This window comes from Neoarius graeffei, chromosome 10 (genome assembly GCF_027579695.1).
Source record: "Neoarius graeffei isolate fNeoGra1 chromosome 10, fNeoGra1.pri, whole genome shotgun sequence".
Lineage (NCBI taxonomy): Eukaryota > Metazoa > Chordata > Actinopteri > Siluriformes > Ariidae > Neoarius > Neoarius graeffei.
The window spans coordinates 57,483,004-57,502,569 of record NC_083578.1 but is presented as its reverse complement, the minus strand read 5'-3'; the positions used below and the strand labels follow the sequence as shown (position 1 = coordinate 57,502,569).

General features: G+C 40.6%; 1 protein-coding gene across 2 annotated transcripts in view; it reads left to right on the top strand.

Annotated features, from left to right (window-relative positions):
* dock8 (dedicator of cytokinesis 8) overlaps window positions 1–19,566 on the top strand; it is a 110,870-nt gene that overhangs the window by 34,514 nt on the left and 56,790 nt on the right. For both annotated transcript variants that reach the window (XM_060931926.1, XM_060931927.1), the window contains 10 exons: window positions 7,841–8,016; window positions 12,182–12,253; window positions 12,414–12,522; window positions 14,130–14,342; window positions 14,797–14,882; window positions 15,259–15,325; window positions 17,086–17,235; window positions 17,415–17,489; window positions 17,590–17,749; window positions 18,379–18,509. In XM_060931926.1, the coding sequence (XP_060787909.1) occupies window positions 7,841–8,016; window positions 12,182–12,253; window positions 12,414–12,522; window positions 14,130–14,342; window positions 14,797–14,882; window positions 15,259–15,325; window positions 17,086–17,235; window positions 17,415–17,489; window positions 17,590–17,749; window positions 18,379–18,509 (1,239 nt within the window). The remainder of the gene's footprint in view (window positions 1–7,840; window positions 8,017–12,181; window positions 12,254–12,413; window positions 12,523–14,129; window positions 14,343–14,796; window positions 14,883–15,258; window positions 15,326–17,085; window positions 17,236–17,414; window positions 17,490–17,589; window positions 17,750–18,378; window positions 18,510–19,566) is intronic.

Genomic DNA, 19,566 nt, shown 5'->3' with positions numbered 1-19,566 from the left:
GCCAATACACGGATACGCTAATCACATGACTAATTCGGCACGTAAGTTGAAATGTGTCAGTGCGGCTCATCGCTTCCTCCTCAGCGGCTGCGCTCCAAATCACTCCGCCCTGAACAGCGAGTGCCCTCTGGAGGGTGCGCACTCCGGCCCTGCGCAGCTCACAGAGCGCGCGAGTGTAGTGCACGAGCAGTGATTCGGGACTGAGCCGCTGTGCGCAAGTCACTTACCACTTGCAAGTGGAAGGATGGCAAGCCTAAAGACCATCATAACTACACAATGGGCAGTATTTGCATCAGTATTTGCAGTATTTTCATACTTTTATACTCTTTAATGAAAGGTGATACAAGACGGAAGTCCGCGCCGTTTTTCAGCAGTCGCGTCACATGACCAACACCAGCAAATCAGGAAGGTGGATGTCACAGTGACGTTGTCCAATGACGACGCCAGCTAGAGCTCAGCACAGCGTATCCGCGTATTCTCAATGTTTACACAGCACCGGATCAGACACGATCTAGATTGAATGCGTGGACCCTGGCGGATTCCCGTTTCCTGGCGTTTCCAGGCGTTTTAATGTAAACGGACAGTGCATCCGCGAAGAAAACGAGACAGATACGGTCTAATGTAAACTTGGCCTAAGCATCCATCTATCCATTATCCGCAACTGCTTATCCTGTGCAGGGTCACGGGCAAACTGGAGCCTAGCCCAGCTGACTATGGGTGAGAGGCGGGGTACGCTTTGGACAAGTCGCCAGGTCATCACAGGGCTGACACATAGGCCAAGTTTACATTAGACCATATCTGTCTCGTTTTCTTCGTGGATGCACTGTCCGTTTACATTAAAACGCCTGGAAACGCCGGGAAACGGGAATCCGCCAGCGTCCACGTATTCAATCCAGATCGTGTCTGGTCCAGTGCTGTGTAAACATTGAGAATACGCGGATACGCTGTGCTGAGCTCTAGCTGGCGTCGTCATTGGACAACGTCACTGTGACATCCACCTTCCTGATTCGCTGGCGTTGGTCATGTGACGCGACTGCTGAAAAACGGAAAAACGGCGTGGACTTCCGCCTTGTATCACCTTTCATTAAAGAGTATAAAAGTATGAAAATACTGTAAATACTGATGCAAATACTGCCCATTGTGTAGTTATGATTGTCTTTAGGCTTGCCATCCTTCCACTTGCAAGTGGTAAGTGATATGCACTGGGATCACACACACAGCGGCTCAGTCCCGAATCACTGCTCGTGCACTCCACTTGCGCGCTCTGTGAGCTGCGCAGGGCCGGAGTGCACACCCTCCAGAGGGCACTCGCTGTTCAGGGCGGAGTGATTTGGAGCGCAGGATGCCTGCGGAGCCGAGCGTATCCGTGTATTGGTGTTGCTGTGTGCACGCGAATCGTGTATTGGTGTTGCTGTGTGCACACTAATCGTTTTAAAAACGTTAATCTGATGATCCGCTGATACGGTCTAATGTAAACCCCACCACAGAGACAAACAACCATTCACACTCACACCTACAGTCAATTTAGAGCCACCAATTAGCCTAACCTGCATGTCTTTTGGATTGTGGGGGAAACCGGAGCACCCGGAGTAAACCCACACAGACACGGGGAGAACATGCAAACTCCACACAGAAAGGCCCCTGTCAGCTGCTGGGCTCGAACCCAGAACCTTCTTGCTGTGAGGCGACAGTGCTAACCACTACACCACCGTGCTGCCCTGCTAAGTATTATAAATAATAATAAATGTTATAATGCTGGGTATTTCTTTATTCTTTTACATATCTCGTGAGAGAAATTTGCTTATTTATACCTATTCCTAACTGGCAAAAGAATACAAGTTAATGATGAGGGTTACGTATAGTATCCGGTACAACTGTTCAGGCTGCTTCTTTTGGTTTGCTTAAAAATAAAAAAGGAGAGAGAGATTGACTTGAGTTATGCTAGGCTCAAACTACACGAATTTAACTCGAGTTCAACATGATTTTGCTGTGGCCAACACAATTCCAACATCCGGTCCGAATCTGAACATCAGGAATGACGAACAGGTCTTGTAGTGTGACATAATTGAAGAACAGCACTGTGGCATCTGGGACGCCCCATGACCCCCTGGCAAAAAATCTAGCATGTCCTGAATTTTTTTTGTATTTTCTTGCCTAGTTTGACAACTCCTACAAGATGTTGGTTGACGTTTCTTCTGTAGCCGTGATTCACAATTTCTTGACCCTCCTCCTTGACAACAAGCAAGGACATGAACAATGATTGGTTGGGGTCAAACTTGAATGTTGCCAGCCTCCCTAGTGCACCTTGGCATAGTTTCTATACATTTCTTGAACTGTACTGGAGACATGAACATCATTCTTCCAAAAGATAGTCTCACAATTGGTGCTTTGATAATGATAGTAGAGAGAGCTTTGTAACACTGTAGCCCAAGATCTCTCTTAGCTGTTTGAGATCTGGTGACTGAGAAGGCCGCAGCATGTGATTTTACATAATTTCCATACTCACGAAACGATTCAGTGATCCCTCGGGTACTGGATTACCCTTGAAGAGAGCACACCCTTCAGGGTATAAATGTTTTTTTTTCTTTGTTGTGTCTGTAGTTCATTTATACTCTTCTACACTTTAGTTCTTGTGTTATCCTTTGTGCTGTCTAAATGGCCAGAAATGGGAGTGGACCAGTTTGCAGGAGCTTTTGCATGGCTTCAGGCATGAGTAACGTTACATTTACCAGTTTAAGGTTTGAAATTTATTCCATAACTTTTAAGATCAGGCTTCTTAATAGGTCAAAATTTCATATCCTGTTGTTAGATAAGTGAGCTAAAAATAAACCTAATGAGTAAATTCTAAAACTAATGACTTCTCCCTTTCAGAAAAGCATTTCCTTTGAAATTTAACCACGGTTCTGTTGTTCCCAAAGCTTTTTGTGACTCTGGGTCTCACTTTGAGCTGCTGCATGGATGAATTGGTACTTGAGGTGCTGACGCACTGCTAAGGTGTTCATCAACATGCCTGAGCACAGTCATGACAGAACATGCCCAGCTGTTATAGTTGGATATTACTGAAGGCAGTGCATAGTTTCAACTGTATGGTTGCAGCACTTATTGTTGACATTGAAAAATGACTTACTCTGCCTCCTCCCTCCAGCCCTGTTTTTTTTTTTCAGCAAGGGTATTGAGTTTCCTGGTCAGCTCCTTGTTTTATGCACTTATTGTGATTCTTTTTATTGCTAAAGACAATAAGCTTTTCTTTGGGATGAACATCAAATATTCAGGAGCACATTATTGTCTGGTGATATGAATTATCATTTAATACGCTTGTGTCCTTCCTAAAGAAGGCCTTCCCTCTTGGCTTTGTCTGTGGCTTCAGCCTGCTACTGTCTCACTGTGCTGGCACTGTGCTTTCTCCACACTCTATTATTGCTTATAGGTATATTTTGTCTGGAAAAGATTCTACGATAGATAGAAAAGCATTTGCACCACAGCAAAATGTGAAATGGAGTACATACAGTAGTGTGCAAAAGTCTTAGGCACATGCAAAGAAATGCTGTAGACTGAAAATGGCTTAAAAATAATGAAATGAAAATTTCAACATTAAAAAAATGCTATAAACCGCAGTAAGCCATAATAAATGAAACAAAGTCAATATTTGGTGTGAGACGACCCTTTGCTTTAAAAAACAATAGTAGTCTCAGGTACAGTGAGTGCAGTTTGATAAGGAAATGAGCTGTAGGTTTGACTGAGCATCTTACAGAACCAGCCACCAGTGGCGTGCACAGACATTTTGGGGGGCAAGTGCTCTGGGGGGAAAAAAGGGCACTTTTTTGCGCATGTGGAACACCTTATTATAAAAGTCTGAGATTTAACCCTCCTCTTGCTTTCGGGTCGCCACTGACCCGTTTTAGTTTTTAAAGGTGTAAAACAACCACTTAATTTATTACATCAAGGCTTTTTGACTTTGCCAGGAATCTCTAGTTGAACAAAATAGAAAAAGAAATTTTTGTTTTCCTAAATCTGAAAATGGTCTAGCAAAAAATATAATACTTATGTGCAGTTGTTTCTGTATGCGACGGGCTACTTCACGACAAAATAATTACAGCTTGGGCTTAGAGGGCAAACAATACATTTTCACTCGATTCATGTGTTACCTGGCTGGTGGGGCAGGGGAAGAGCTGACTGACTGCCCGATGTGTTGTCTGCGCTACGACAAGGCCGTGGCTTCTAGGACGCTATGCTGCTGCAACCTCACATTGAATGCACTGCACGCTTGTTCACGTGACAGAGCAAGAGAGACAGAGGTCCGGTGTGTGTGCGGAGGGGGCACACACCGGGACATTATTTTCACACACGCTTTTAATGCCGCGGCTTTTCTAAAAGATCATGTCGACATTGGCCTCAGTAAACTGTAAAAAAAAAAAAAAATTCAAAAGGGCACTTTTTTGGACAGAGGGCAGAGGGGCAGATGCTTGAGCACCACCTCGTGTCTATCTGTGCACACCACTGCCAGCCACAGTTCTTCTGGACACTTTGACTGTCACACTCGCTTCTTCATTTTGCACCAAAACCCAGTAGCCTTCATTATGCTCTCTTTTTTAATTTGAAAAGTGGTCTCTTATGTAATATGCTGCTCAGATACAAACATTATTTCCTGTAACATTTAATTTTGTGTTGGAAAACGATCGTTTGGAGCTCTACAATGTTTTTGTACTGACTCGATAATGTAGAAATCATAAAATAGAAATCTACAACAAAGTTTGTATGAAAAAAAAAGTAGGACACCTAAGATTTTTGCACAGACTGTATATTGCTTTCTGTTTGACATACGAGGACAACATGCGACTCTGAAAAGCAAAACATTTATTGCATTGCTTATCTCTTCAGCAAAAAGCAATCAGCAAATTACTTTCATAAGAATAAATCCCAGACTTGTCAAGAGAAATGAATTCCCATTTGCTTTGCATTTCTCTTTCTTCAGTGTGTTGCAGTAGTGTCACACTGAAATACAACCCCGATTCCAAAAAAGTTTGGACAAAGTACAAATTGTAAATAAAAACGGAATGCAATGATGTGGAAGTTTCAAAATTCCATATTTTATTCAGAATAGAACATAGATGACATATCAAATGTTTAAGCTGAGAAAATGTATCATTTAAAGAGAAAAATTGGGTGATTTTAAATTTCATGACAACACCACATCTAAAAAAAGTTGGGACAAGGCCATGTTTACCACTGTGAGACATCCCCTTTTCTCTTTACAACAGTCTGTAAACGTCTGGGGACTGAGGAGACAAGTTGCTCAAGTTTAGGGATAGGAATGTTAACCCATTCTTGTCTAATGTAGGATTCTAGTTGCTCAACTGTCTTAGGTCTTTTTTTGTCGTATCTTCCGTTTTATGATGCGCCAAATGTTTTCTATGGGTGAAAGATCTGGACTGCAGGCTGGCCAGTTCAGTACCCGGACCCTTCTTCTACCCAGCCATGATGCTGTAATTGATGCAGTATGTGGTTTGGCATCGTCATATTGGAAAATGCAAGGTCTTCCCTGAAAGAGACGTCGTCTGGATGGGAGCATACATATGTTGCTTTAGAACCTGGATATACCTTTCAGCATTGATGGTGTCTTTCCAGATGTGTAAGCTGCCCATGCCACATGCACTAATGCAACCCCATACCATCAGAGATGCAGGCTTCTGAACTGAGCGCTGATAACAACTTGGGTCGTCCTTCTCCTCTTTAGTCCGAATGACACGGCGTCCCTGATTTCCATAAAGAACTTCAAATTTTGATTCGTCTGACCACAGAACAGTTTTCCACTTTGCCACAGTCCGTTTTAAATGAGCCTTGGCCCAGAGAAGACGTCTGCGCTTCTGGATCATGTTTAGATACGGCTTCTTTGAACTATAGAGTTTTAGCTGGCAACGGCGGATGGCACGGTGAATTGTGTTCACAGATAATGTTCTCTGGAAATATTCCTGAGCCCATTTTGTGATTTCCAATACAGAAGCATGCCTGTATGTGATTCAGTGCCGTCTAAGGGCCCGAAGATCACGGGCACCCAGTATGGTTTTCCGGCCTTGACCCTTGCGCGCAGAGATTCTTCCAGATTCTCTGAATCTTTTGATGATATTATGCACTGTAGATGATATGTTCAAACTCTTTGCAATTTTACACTGTCGAACTCCTTTCTGATATTGCTCCACTGTTTGTCGGTGCAGAATTAGGGGGATTGGTGATCCTCTTCCCATCTTTACTTCCGAGAGCCGCTGCCACTCCAAGATGCTCTTTTTATACCCAGTCATGTTAATGACCTATTGCCAATTGACCTAATGAGTTGCAATTTGGTCCTCCAGCTGTTCCTTTTTTGTACCTTTAACTTTTCCAGCCTCTTATTGCCCCTGTCCCAACTTTTTTGAGATGTGTTGCTGTCATGAAATTTCAAATGAGCCAATATTTGGCGGGCGGCACGGTGGTGTAGTGGTTAGCGCTGTCGCCTCACAGCAAGAAGTTCCGGGTTCGAGCCCTGTGGCCGGCGAGGGCCTTTCTGTGCGGAGTTTGCATGTTCTCCCCGTGTCCGTGTGGGTTTCCTCCTGGTGCTCCGGTTTCCCCCACAGTCCAAAGACATGCAGGTTAGGTTAACTGGTGGCTCTAAATTGACCGTAGGTGTGAATGTGAGTGTGAATGGTTGTCTGTGTCTATGTGTCAGCCCTGTGATGACCTGGCGACTTGTCCAGGGTGTACCCCGCCTTTTGCCTGTAGTCAGCTGGGATAGGCTTCAGCTTGCCTGTGACCCTGTAGAACAGGATAAAGCGGCTAGAGATAATGAGATGAGGCCAATATTTGGCATGAAATTTCAAAATGTCTCACTTCTGGCATTTGATATATTGTCTATGTTCTATTGTGAATACAATATCAGTTTTTGAGATTTGTAAATTATTGCATTCTGTTTTTATTTACAATTTGTATTTTGTCCCAACTTTTTTGGAATTGGGGTTGTCCGATCACTCTCTGATCATAATCATAAGCTGTACATGGAGGTGTGATTGTAATTGGAGAAGGGGTTACGGACCTAAGTGTGATATTTTCCAGGAGGCGATGCCATCCATATAAAAGAATGCCCCTTATAGTTTCCTATACACTCGTTTCTTCAGTCCTGCTGCAATAATTGTTGAGCCCTTAATCATCAATTTTTCAGAATTACTCCAAACCCCCCCCCAACAACACAGAATTATTTAACTACATTTGAATGTTCACCATGAAGAGTGAACACTAACTCTGCAACATTTACCGGTATTTGTTTCCTTGAAAGTCTAGATTTGCACTGCATCTGTTTGAAAGCTACGACTGAACCTTGATAGTTTTTCTGAATGTTCAGTATTTTGCAAGCGCTGACCATGCCTTTAGTCAATTGATTGTGGTCTAATGCATGATTGCAGAACCGGGGAAGGGAAATAAACTCTGTGAAGTTGGGCTCAAGTTCCCCATGGCTTCTGCTTTGTGTTCGAAGGCTATATTACTTTTGCTGAAATATTCTTAAAAAAATCCCTGAGAAAATAACAGTGGTGTGTAAGCAGTGTGCTAATATAGAGTTTTAGGTGTTGACTGTTCCACAAGCTTGAATGAAGATAAACCTCTATATGACTTATAGATACAGCAGATGTGTATGATTTGGTTTGGATGATGACAGGAGTTACAGTATATGTATACACTGAGCTACAGAAGTACATAAACTGCTATTTTTTGTGTTATGTGAACCCTAACTATTAAATAGTGGCCACTGTCTACACTCAAAACATTGACTAATGAAGATCTATGCTGTATATTAACAGTGCTTGTGTTTGTTCAGGCTCAGTCTTATGACGCAGTGGAGCCGGTGGATGTGGAGGAATTCCTGATGACGCAGCTGCGCAGCGGAGATGCCGAGCTCATGCAGGAGCTGGGCGAATTCCCTGATGATGACCTGGAGGTGGATTTAGTGGACAGGGAATGTCGAACTGCCTACCACTCTGTTCCTGAAGAGGGGTAAGTTATGAAGTGTTTAAGGATGATTTTATTAAAAACTAGGTATATAACAATATATCGTGCAACAATAAATCGCGATACAAATTGATGACCAATCAAATTGATGAAATAAAAAAAACGAATCATGATTATTATCAGGCTGCATAGTCTCTTACTTTTTCATAGCTGTAATTGCATTGTTTAGACAGCAGAGAGCCAATAATGTACAGTTGTGAGAATACACGTGACTTCACCCTAAGCGGAAGTAACACAGTTCTAATGCAGTGAAAAGCACAAAAAAGCTGATCTAAAATGGGAAAGAGCTGCTTTGTGATTGAATGTAGAAATAGATTTAACAAGAAATTGTAGCTCTCTTTTTACAGGCTGCTAAAATCTAAAGAATAGAGAAGCAAATGGAGGAACTACAAAAGTTAATAAGTTTATTAAGAAAAGACTGATTTTGTTATTAACTTTTTTCATTTTTAATAAAAGGAATATTTTAGTTAATATGCCATTGTACAGTACTCCAACCATTACAAACGGTGGTCAATAAATACTGCTGGTTATTAAATAAATGAGAATGTTTTTTAAATTTAACAGAGAGAATATTTAAGTCAATAAAGACTAGGAAAATAAATGTTGCTTTTATTTTTTGTTTTGATTTTTTTTTTTGGTAAGAGAATTTTCTTTCTTTAATTTTTTTTCAAAATTATCATCGGAAAATCAAATCGTGAACCCAGTAATGCGAATCGATTGTGAATTGGGTGAATCCTTGCATGCCTATGAAAAAGTATTCAAATTCTAAGAAACAAAGTCATCAAACAGTGACATTTTAATTTGTGTGTTTATGCCTGTAAACAAACGGTCCCCAATATCCTGTCTTTTTCATTTATCTTGGAATTTTTTTTTTAGAAATATCACTAACTGTAAAATTAGATTTTGTATGCTTTTGTTTTGAAATGTTACTGGACATCACATTCAATCAAGCCATATTTAAATGAAGAGTGTACATGTTGTTTGAGCCTTTTTTAAAGATAGATAACATGCAGCATTAGCGTAGAAGTTTAGCAATAAAAATGAACAAATTACCCTGACGGGCAGCACAGTGGTGTAGTGGTTAGCACTGTCGCCTCACAGCAAGAAGGTCCTGGGTTCAAGCCCAGTGCCTGGCGAGGGCCTTTCTGTGCGGAGTTTGCATGTTCCCCCCGTGTCCGCGTGGGTTTCCTCCGGGTGCTCCGGTTTCCCCCACAGTCCAAAGACATGCAGGTTAGGTTAACTGGTGACTCTAAATTGACCGTAGGTGTGAATGTGTGTGAATGGTTGTCTGTGTCTGTGTGTCAGCCCTGTGATGACCTGGCGACTTGTCCAGGGTGTACCCCACCTCTCACCCATAGTCAACTGGGATAGGCTCCAGCTTGCCTGCGACCCTGTAGAACAGGATAAGCGGCTGCAGATGATGGATGGATGGAAATATCCCTGTCCATCTACCAACACTTAACAAGCTAGTGTTGTCTCAGATCGCAAACTTTTATGTACTATTGTAGACCATCATTGAGTACTAACACTAAACAGTTTTCCAATTACAGTTAGTGTTTGAACTTTAAAAATCTCTAATGTTGCCTTCAAACCTACTTAAAGGTCTGTTTTATATACCATTCTCCTGAACATTCTAGGTTAGTAAATACTTTTCCTCATGTTCACATACTTGGCCCTTAACACATTGAGTCGCAGTGTTTTCAGAATATGAAGTTTTTTTTTGTTTGGTTTTTGTTTGTGGGGAAAGGGTGTGAGAAAATGGACGTGTTAAAGAGACTTGATGAGGAGAAGGAAATTCAGTTTGGTAAACGGGAGTTTCAGTTTCAGTGATGTGGCTGGAGAACCCCTGCTAAAATTTTGATGGTGGCAGTTAGAGAGGAAGTAAGTGTCATTGATTTCAGACTTGGAAAAAATCATAGATTGTGTTTTTTATTAAACATGCTATGATATTGTTAGTATTAAATATCTAATGAATTTCAGTATTCTCATGGTGGCTATTGCACAGTTCACTTCATTACTTGACAGCAGTGGTCAGTGGTCAGTACAGGTCAACAGCACCTCCTCATGTGGAAAGTGGACTTTTGAAGGGAAATTCTTATTTTTATTTTCCCCTGATTTTCTCCCTAATTTAGTCATGGCCGATTCTTACCCACTAGACATCTCTCCCTGATTACACGACAGCTACCAAAAGTGCTTCCTCCGAGGCATGTGACACCAGCTGACAGCATGTTTTTGAACTGCTTGCTCAGGCAGCATCGGGGTGGCGTAACACACTCGGAAGACAGTGCTATGCGTCCATGCATGAACTCTCAGATATCCATGATTGGCTAGAGTCACTGTAATTGACAGAAAAGAGAGAGTATGCCACCTGTCCCTGAGAGTATGGCAAAATTTGCTGCCCTGGGCTCGGGAGATTCTTGAATTTGATCCACAACTTGCATCATTAAAATGATGTGGAGCTCACAGGGCCTGTGCTTTCAGGGAGGGAGGGGTGGCATACTCTCTCTCCCCTGTCAATTACAGCAACGCTAGTCAATCATGGGCTTCTGTGAGCTCACGCATACAGAACTGGACGGATAACCCTATCCTCTGAGTGTCACACCACCCCCCAACATTGCAAAAGCAGCAGTTTGAAAAGATGCATTTGACTTGTGTTGCATGTTTCGGAGGCAACATATGACCTGTCTGGTGGGTGCAAATTGAGAGAAAATTGGAGGGGGGAAAATTGATGTGGTAAAAAAAAATTTAATTCTTTGATCCATTTATCAGGCTCAAGGAGAAGCAGGAATTCGGAGTGAAATAATTTAATAAATATGAGGCTTGCTGTTTGTTTGTCGAGGCAGTGTGCACCCTGTGGGAATGCACGTGCTTGAAGCAAGCCGAGAAATGTCTGGCAGCCTCTTTGAGTATGATCTAGTCAATATTATTAATACCAACAGACCAGGTATTACCAACAGTCAATAAGTAGTACTATAGTCTCTCCCACTGTCTTTAAGCAGCACTGCTTGCGAGAGGGGATTTTCGCAGGACCAAGTACAGAAGCTGCTTGTTATACAAAAGCATGTCCGCATTGATTCACATTCATATTTGCAAGCTGACCACTGTGACATTTGACCCCAAGTCTGCAGTTGAACTCTGGTTAGAGGAGTGCATCAATCAGGAGAGAAAGAAGCTTGTGTCAGATTGAAAGTGGAAGTAAAGATGGGATAGAGAGCGAGTTGGACGAGTTTTTCGGATGAAATTGTTTGTGAATATCACACTATAAATGCAGGTACTTATTAGAGGACTGGTGCCAAAAATGATCTAAACTGTTGGTAATATTGGCATATAATTAATGGCAATACAATTATTATAATAGTAGTAAGACATTGCGATCTAAATCCAAACAAAGAAAAAGTATAAATTTGTGCAAATATATTAAGCTGTATTTTATCCTCAGCTCAAAACATGTTCAGAATAAAGGCAACATGATTATGTCAAGCATATAGCTTATATAAAGGATATATAAACAAACCAAAAAGACAACAAAAGTGTGTTAGTAAGGTTTTGTGCCATGATAAGCTGCCAGAACAGCTTCAATGAGCACAGTCTCTGGAACTATACAGGAAGAATGAACACCATTCTTCCAAATGTATTCCCAAAGTTGGTGATTTACTGACGGTGGTGGAGTGTGCTGTCTAACAGTTTGCTCCAAAATGTTCTGTAGATCTTCAACTGGGTTGAGATTTGGTGTTCAAAGGCCATCGCATGTTATTTATATCCTTTTCATACATATCAAAATATTCAGTGAGCTCTCGTGCTTTATGGATGTAGACATTGTTCACCTGGAAGAGACGACGCCCATCAGGATAGAAATGTTTCATCATCGCATACAGTTGCAGTGACTCGTCCCTATAAAGGAACAAGTGGACCCAAACAAATAAAGCTACAATTTTTAAGTTTAATTTGTCACCCATCTGTATATTTTTCCCAATTAAAGCAGAGAATAATATTTATCAGCAGTGAATGTACAGTAATACGTGCCTGTAGCTCCAAAGATCAGAATGTCAAATGTCAGAAATCTGCATGAGAGCATGAAGAAAGTGTGATATATATATATATATATATATATAATATAAAAAGAGAAAAAAATTTTTGTGTGTGTGTGCAGGGTGGAACTGGATCCCCATGTGAGAGACTGTGTGCAAAGTTACACTCAGCCTTGGCTAGTGGTTGGCAGAAGGTGAGCTCCTGTGTAGTTACGTTAAAATACATTTATTTTCAGGCATTAATTATAAGTTCCTGTTGCCTATGTCTATGCAATAAAGCTTGTAAATGTTTGAACTCAGAAAAAAAAACAACCATCGACATGGCTGTATTTGCTCTGTGTGGCTTTTCTACAGATGCCAAGGGGATGGATGGAGTGCATACTCGGAGAGGACAGGCTTTCACAAACTACTTCAGAAACAAACATTCGAGTCTGATGTCCAACCAGAGAAACAGGAGCAGCCGGTAAATGCAACAATTTCTGCTGCTGTTTTGTCTCTGATACTCATTTGATAATGCTTCATTTATAAGATCAGATATGACCACACCTGTGCATTTTATACTCGCAAACCAAAGGAGGATTGAAGTATTGGAGCATTCATTTGAGGCAGGGAATGAGAGAGATGTTCAGAAGGTTGAAAGAAGAGAGGGACAGAACAGGGGAATTTTCCCACAACTCTTTGGCTTTGTACCACTATTTAATTTGAGGCCAGGGCTACAATGAAGCATGAATATTCATTGAGTTAGAGCCAGTTCCTCTTGGTCAAGCCCCAAGCTTGCCAAGTTTTAATTAGCCAAGCTAAAGATGCTTGTTTCAAAGCATGTATTTTTCATGAGCTTGGAGCCAGAGTCCAACCTACGGGATTCCCTCTGAGGTTATTTAACAGTCTGTTGTAATAGCACAAGAGCGCAACTTGTAGCATATAACGTAATTATGAAAGTTTGGGAGCATCTGTGATACCTAGTATCGAGACCATCTGCATTGTTTTCCTAATCAGAGATTAAACTCTTACATTATGACAATACCCCTGTGCACAAAGCCAGACCTCTAAAGATATGGTTTGACAAAGTTGCACTGGAAGCTCTCGAGTAGCCTGCACAGAGCTCTGACCTCAACCCCATTGAACACTTCTTTTTTTGGGGGGTGAACTGGAACGCTGACTGCATACCAGGCCTCTGCACTCAGCATCAGTGCCTAATTTCACAAATGAATGAGCACAAGTTCCCAGTGCCATATTCCAAAGTCTAGTGGAAAGGTGGGACCAAGTCTGTGTTCATGCCCACGATTTCAGTGTGATGGTCAGGTGTCCGCATACTTTTGGCCATATAGCTTAACTTCTGCTGTAAGTCACTTTGCGGTTAAGCATTCATCCATCATCGGTAACCACTGAAGGATCCAGAGCCTGTCCCAGGAACACTGGAAAAGAGCTGGGAATATACTCTGGATGGGAATTTCCATTAAAAGGCACCATGCACTCACACATTCACACATTTGCTCAGACCAAGAGACAATTTAGCAAAGCCACCCCCACAGTTATGCATATACAGAGAAAATAAAGACTTGCCAGACTCGAATATCTATCACGTGAGATGTGAGGAAATAACACCATATCTCATACACAAAACATTGGCCAGCGACATGCTTTTTTTCCCTCAAGGGCACAAACCTGTGCTGCATGATATGTTTATCGTGTATTCATTTCTCTTAGTCTGTATTAATGCATTAATTATTAGTGTTATTAGATTATGCTAGTTATCATTTTTCAGCTCAGGGAATAAAATCATGGCACTGCACAGCACATTGGAGCTTTTACTAACTAATAAATTTATGATTTATTCACCACTGTGTAATGGTTTAAAGTTCAAAAAGAATTGGAGCCAAGTTGCTGATTCCGGAAGCAGTCCATAGATTAGAAAAGGATTTATTTCTGTTGTTGTTGGTGCTGGTGTTTTTTTTTTAATGTTATCTTAAAGAGCAAAACTCAAAACTGTCCTTTTCTTGTTGCATTAAGGTTACTTGTTCCAATCCTGTGAGATGAATTATGTAGCTTTGCTGTTTCTCTGATCCTCAGGTGAAGTCTCCGTCTTTGGCAGTGTTATGTGATGACAGCGCACGCAGCACTCTCACCTCCTCTGATTTTGACCTCCGGGGGATTCAGCCAGACCCTCGTCTTGACAACCTTTTCCAGTTCAGGAACTCTGAGGACCTTGACCGTTTTAACCTCGAAGCCAGACAGAACAATCGCCATCCTGAACTTTTTGCACTCTATCCACCTACTGATGAGGTGAGCTTTGAGGATGCTTTTTTGAGCAACTATTACTCAATAAGTGTGTTGATCTGCTTTAGAACTACATACATTAAAGCTATGTATACGCAATATTCTCACCTCTGTATCACTGCAAGCAAAAGTCAGTGCTCTCAATTTTTGTAGCCGTTAAGTGTAAATACATTTCATGAACCTCCTCAGTGCAGATTTCGGTTCATTATTTAAATGTGCAATAAAAATGTGTACAGAGTTTTTCAGATGATGAATTTTCCATGGACAGAATATATTAGGACTGGGTTGGGATTAATTATAGGCTGACTTGTTTTGAAGTTATTGAGGTTTGGATTAAACCCATCGATTCAAGGAGCAGTCGAATAACCTAATAACTATAAGAGCTAAATCACAAATATATCAGATATGATAATGGCGGTTTGGATCTGTATTTGAGAGTTGACTATATTTCCTTCTACAGGAAGATGCAGTGGAAATTCGTCCCATTCCTGACTGTCCAAAGGAGCACACGGGCTTCAGGATCCTAGTGCGATGCCAGGCCCTCAAGTAATCCCTCTCTTTGCTGTAATTGGAGTTTCTGACTCCAAGCATTCAAACTGGGCTGAGATACTCAGCCATTATGCTTTAAATACGAGGATCTTTAACCTTAAATAAAGGACACAGAGCTTTACCACTTCTTTTTTGGATCATGACTATATGGCACACCTATTGTTGACATCCAGTTTGGTGGACACAGCTGTAATAAAACAGTTTTGCTGATTTCAGTACTCTCTTCAGATTTCAAAAGCCATCTGTTGCTGTGCTTGTATTGCACAGCGTATTGTTTTAGTGCGATTATATTATTGAGGTATGGGGCTGTGCAGCTGTCAGAGGGATCATGATTTATTTATAAGCCTGTGCTTTTGTGCTTTTGTCCTTGCAGGTTTGAAATTGAGATCGAGCCCATATTTGCCACCATGGCCTTGTATGACCTGAAAGAAAAGAAGAAGGTCAGTATTTGCTTGGCGTCACGGGTACAGCAGGCCTTTCTCTGTGGATGTGGTTCTAAAGTCTATTGATCAAGACTGCCATTAGATATGCACAGACCTTTGAAGAATAGTGACTGTGTTCTCTGTGTGAGCTGCTTAATCTAGATTAGGATTCCATATTCTCAGCACTGTCTGCTTCAATTCACTACATGACAGTCAGTCACACTTATTCTTCAATAGACATCTCTCTTAATATGAACTTCCTTACTGAGATTACTGCAATTTGTGAGAATTTGGATTCAGTAACTATTAAACAGACTTTTTTTTTCTTTTCTTTTTTTTTTTAAACACAAGCACAATAGCTGTCTCTGTTTATTTCTTCTGGTGTGCTCCACTTTCTCTCAACCTTATTACTCCTGCTGTTTTTCATTACACTTGCTGTGAACAGTTTTGCCTTTTGAAATAATTCAGAAGCAATGTGCATTTCCTTCCCTAGCATCCTGCCCTGAATTTCATATTTTGGCATTTCTTTCGTCATAAAACGAAGAGATTGCAGATGCCATATTAGACATCAATTTCCCAAAGTATTGCATTAATCATCCTTTTAAAGCCCAGTTTTGGCAAGAAACATAATCAAGTGCTAAAGCTGGACATTGTGTATCTGGACACTTGATCCTGCACTGAAAGTGGAGAGAATTTGGGATAACCGGAATAATCTTTGACAGATTTGATATTCAATTCAGTTTTATTTATATAGCATTTTGAACAATGGACATACTTACAGAATTCTGGATATGAATTTGGATTGAGATCCACAATGGGGAAAAACAAAACAAAACCAGAGGTGACCTTGGCAGGAAAAAAAAAACCTCTGAGATGACATGAGGAAGAAACCTTGAGAGGAACCAGACTCAAAAGAGAACCCATCCTTTTCTGGGTGACCCCAGATAGTGTGATTAAGCCATTACTCTTCCACAGCTGTATACTATAGAGTCAAACAGTGAACAGGTCTTTTCAACAGATCTGTTGAAAAGATCTTCAGTACGATCATTAGAGTCATTTTTCCATTTCGTTTAAGTTTTAACTTTAAGTCTATAATATCTAAGTGAAGTTCAGTGCTTTATAATGGATGAGAAATAGTTTTTAGTAAGTGCAATCATTAGTCTATCCAGGACAATCCTTAAAACAATGGGAACGAGGGTCAAAACCAGATAGTGTGATGAAAGCTAGAACTCAGAGTTTGTACTTTTAAAGTAACACATTTTTCATGAAGACTTCCATGAGACATGGACACAACCAAGTGTAAATAGACAAACCAATCAGAGCTAAATGCAGACCACTGAAATCAGGAGACAACCAATGACAGGACAGGGGCAAGGATATGACTAGTACATAAACCAAAACAAACACATGACGTTCATTGCCATGGAAATAGTGACACAACGTCAGCAGGGACTCCATGGCAATAACAAAACAGTGCGACTTAATGGCATTATATATTTACCAACAAATACTGTAGAAAGGCCCATTATCATTATCAGTAATGCCAGTTATTATCTTTTGGCCTTTTCAGTTTTTGGATTTGAAACAACAGTTTAATCCCCATCGATATTTTGTTCTACTACTGATTATTACTGTACTCAAATTGTAGCTCATACTTACACAGCAAGGCATCAAACTACCACATAATTTTATGTTAAATATTATTTTATTGCATAGGTAATAATCAATGGATAATTTTGCAGTGGTGTTTAAAGGTTAATGTGATAATGTTGTGTTAGATTTCAGAGAACTTCCACTTTGATCTCAACACGGATCAAATGAAAGGCTTACTGCGCTCCCACACCCTTCATATTGACAACTCCACACTGGCAAGGGCTGCCATTTTCTCCATCTCCTACCCTTCTCCAGACATCTACCTGGTCATTAAGGTAATCCAACTGCATCTCCACCTACCAACACCTCCAAACAGTGAAGACTTTTTTGAGTTTTTCCTTCGACACAGAGGTTTTGATCATGAAGATTCTAACTCTATGGGTGGTTTCAGCTATAGTGATAATGATACAGTGGAAAATATCGATGATGATGATGATGTTTCTCCACATGATAGATAGAGAAAGTCCTGCAGCAGGGGGAGATTGGAGATTGTGCAGACCCTTACATAGGAATGAGTGACAATGCCAAGGTGATGACTGAGAAAACAGATTCCAGAAACATAGTCATATAAATTGCTTTACCTCTTGAAATGAACCTCCTTTCATATCTATTACCCATCTCTCCTTTAGAACAAAGACAAGCTGGAGAAGCTTCGAAGTCAGGCAGAGAACTTCTGTCAGAGGTTGGGTCAGTACAGGATGCCTTTCGCCTTTGGTACAGCCAACATCATGAGTGTGATCAGCACAGCCACGCTGGATCGAGACACGACTGACTCAGATAGCATCAATGGTAATAGCATCAAGGCCACGGCAGGTTGAATGGAGCAAAAAAAAAAAAACACCAAAAGCAATATAAAGCCAAAGTGAATGGCTGTTGATAAGGGTTCATGTAACTCATCAATGCAAGTCATTTCGAAAGGCAGAATCAGGTCATGTATAATTTATGAAACTTTTCATATAATTCAGATTTGCGCTTCCTTAAAAAAGATTATGCCCAGGACTCTTTGCTTCAGTGGATAATCTCATCTGGATACCATAGTATCAACTGCTCCTTTAATCATAAAGCCTGTTCTGTCCTCTTCCCAGTACTGTCATTTGAGAATGTGTTCATCCACATTTCAGTGCAGTACTGTTTTTGTCTTTGCAGTATAAATCTTCAGAAAAGCAATGATTTCTAATCCCACTATCCGGTTTCACCCAGAACTGGTTCATCTCAAGGTTTCTTCCTCATGTTGTCATAGGGAGCCTTGTTTTTTTTTTTTTTTTTGCCACTGCTGCCTCTGGCTTACTCATTATCTGAACCTAAAACTGGATCTCTGGAAATCTGCTTTACAACAATGTCTGTTTAACTGAATTGAATTCTGACTTGTAAATCATAGTGTACTGGTTTGGTGATTTCATTTTATTTGCTTGTCCCAGGCAAGAACAACGTGGATAAGAAGGCGTACCTGCCCAGACGCAACTCGGAAAAGTTCACCACCCTAGAAGACCAGTCCAACCTGTCCAGCTTCAAACCTGCCGTCATAACCATTCAGACCCTTTTCAAACAGGTCAAAGCTTCCAGATTTCTATTTGCTTTCCTGGCTGATGACTTTTCCACTGTCACTGAATGGTTACTGTTGTGCAGCATTTTTTTTTTTTTTTAACAGCAGTGCTTGATTACGTCCAAGATATTAAGGCTCCCTACTAAATCTGTGTTTGGAAAAATATTTTAAGAACTGATTGTCCTTTTAGTGTTGACACTAAACCAGCTCAAGGCTACATTTTTCACGTTTTAAAGATAAAGTTCAATAACATTGGTGACACAGTTTAAAGTGATGCATTCCACATTTCCCAGTTGCAAGACAAGTTACTGTTTATTTTTTAAGAGCATGGAAATGTGTGTGACGTACAGTGTTTGGTCCATATTCAGGCTTGATTTAAGATGTGCTGGAGTAAATGTTATTTTATAACAGGGTTCCCGTGGGTCATGGAATTTCTGGAATATTATGGAATAAAAAAAAAAATCTGTTCCAGACATGGAAAGTCATGGGATTTAATCATATTTTGGCCAAAATTGCTCACAGTGGTATTTGGGCCTCGAATATAAACACAGACTTAAGCTTTATTCAGAAGTTCTGCCAGAGTTACATGTGCAGATTGGAATTCGTCCAAAACAGAGCTTATTCTCACTTATGCATAATTCTAGCTTTTTTTCCCCCCATAAAGAGGACACTGGAAAAGAGACATTACTTATATAAGTAATGAAATTGTGCATGGATAAACTTAAAAATTAACTTAATGTCAACCATTAACATAGCAGATGTGAATGCTTTGTCAGCTAACGGTCCTTCAAACTGTCGGCATATTTTCTTTGCACTGAATTAACAAACATTTGTATTATTTTATCAATAAATAATGAATAATTCATTAATAAAACAGTGTGATAAATTAGCCTGCATGCTGTGCACACATTCTGATTGTACATTCCGATTTAACCTCTTGTGGCTTCATTAAATTGTGCACACAAGTAACTGTAGAAGCACAATATAAAACAAAAAATGCTAAAAAATAGTACGTGCTGGAGTAAATGTTATTTTATAACAGGGTTCCCATCAGTCATGGAAT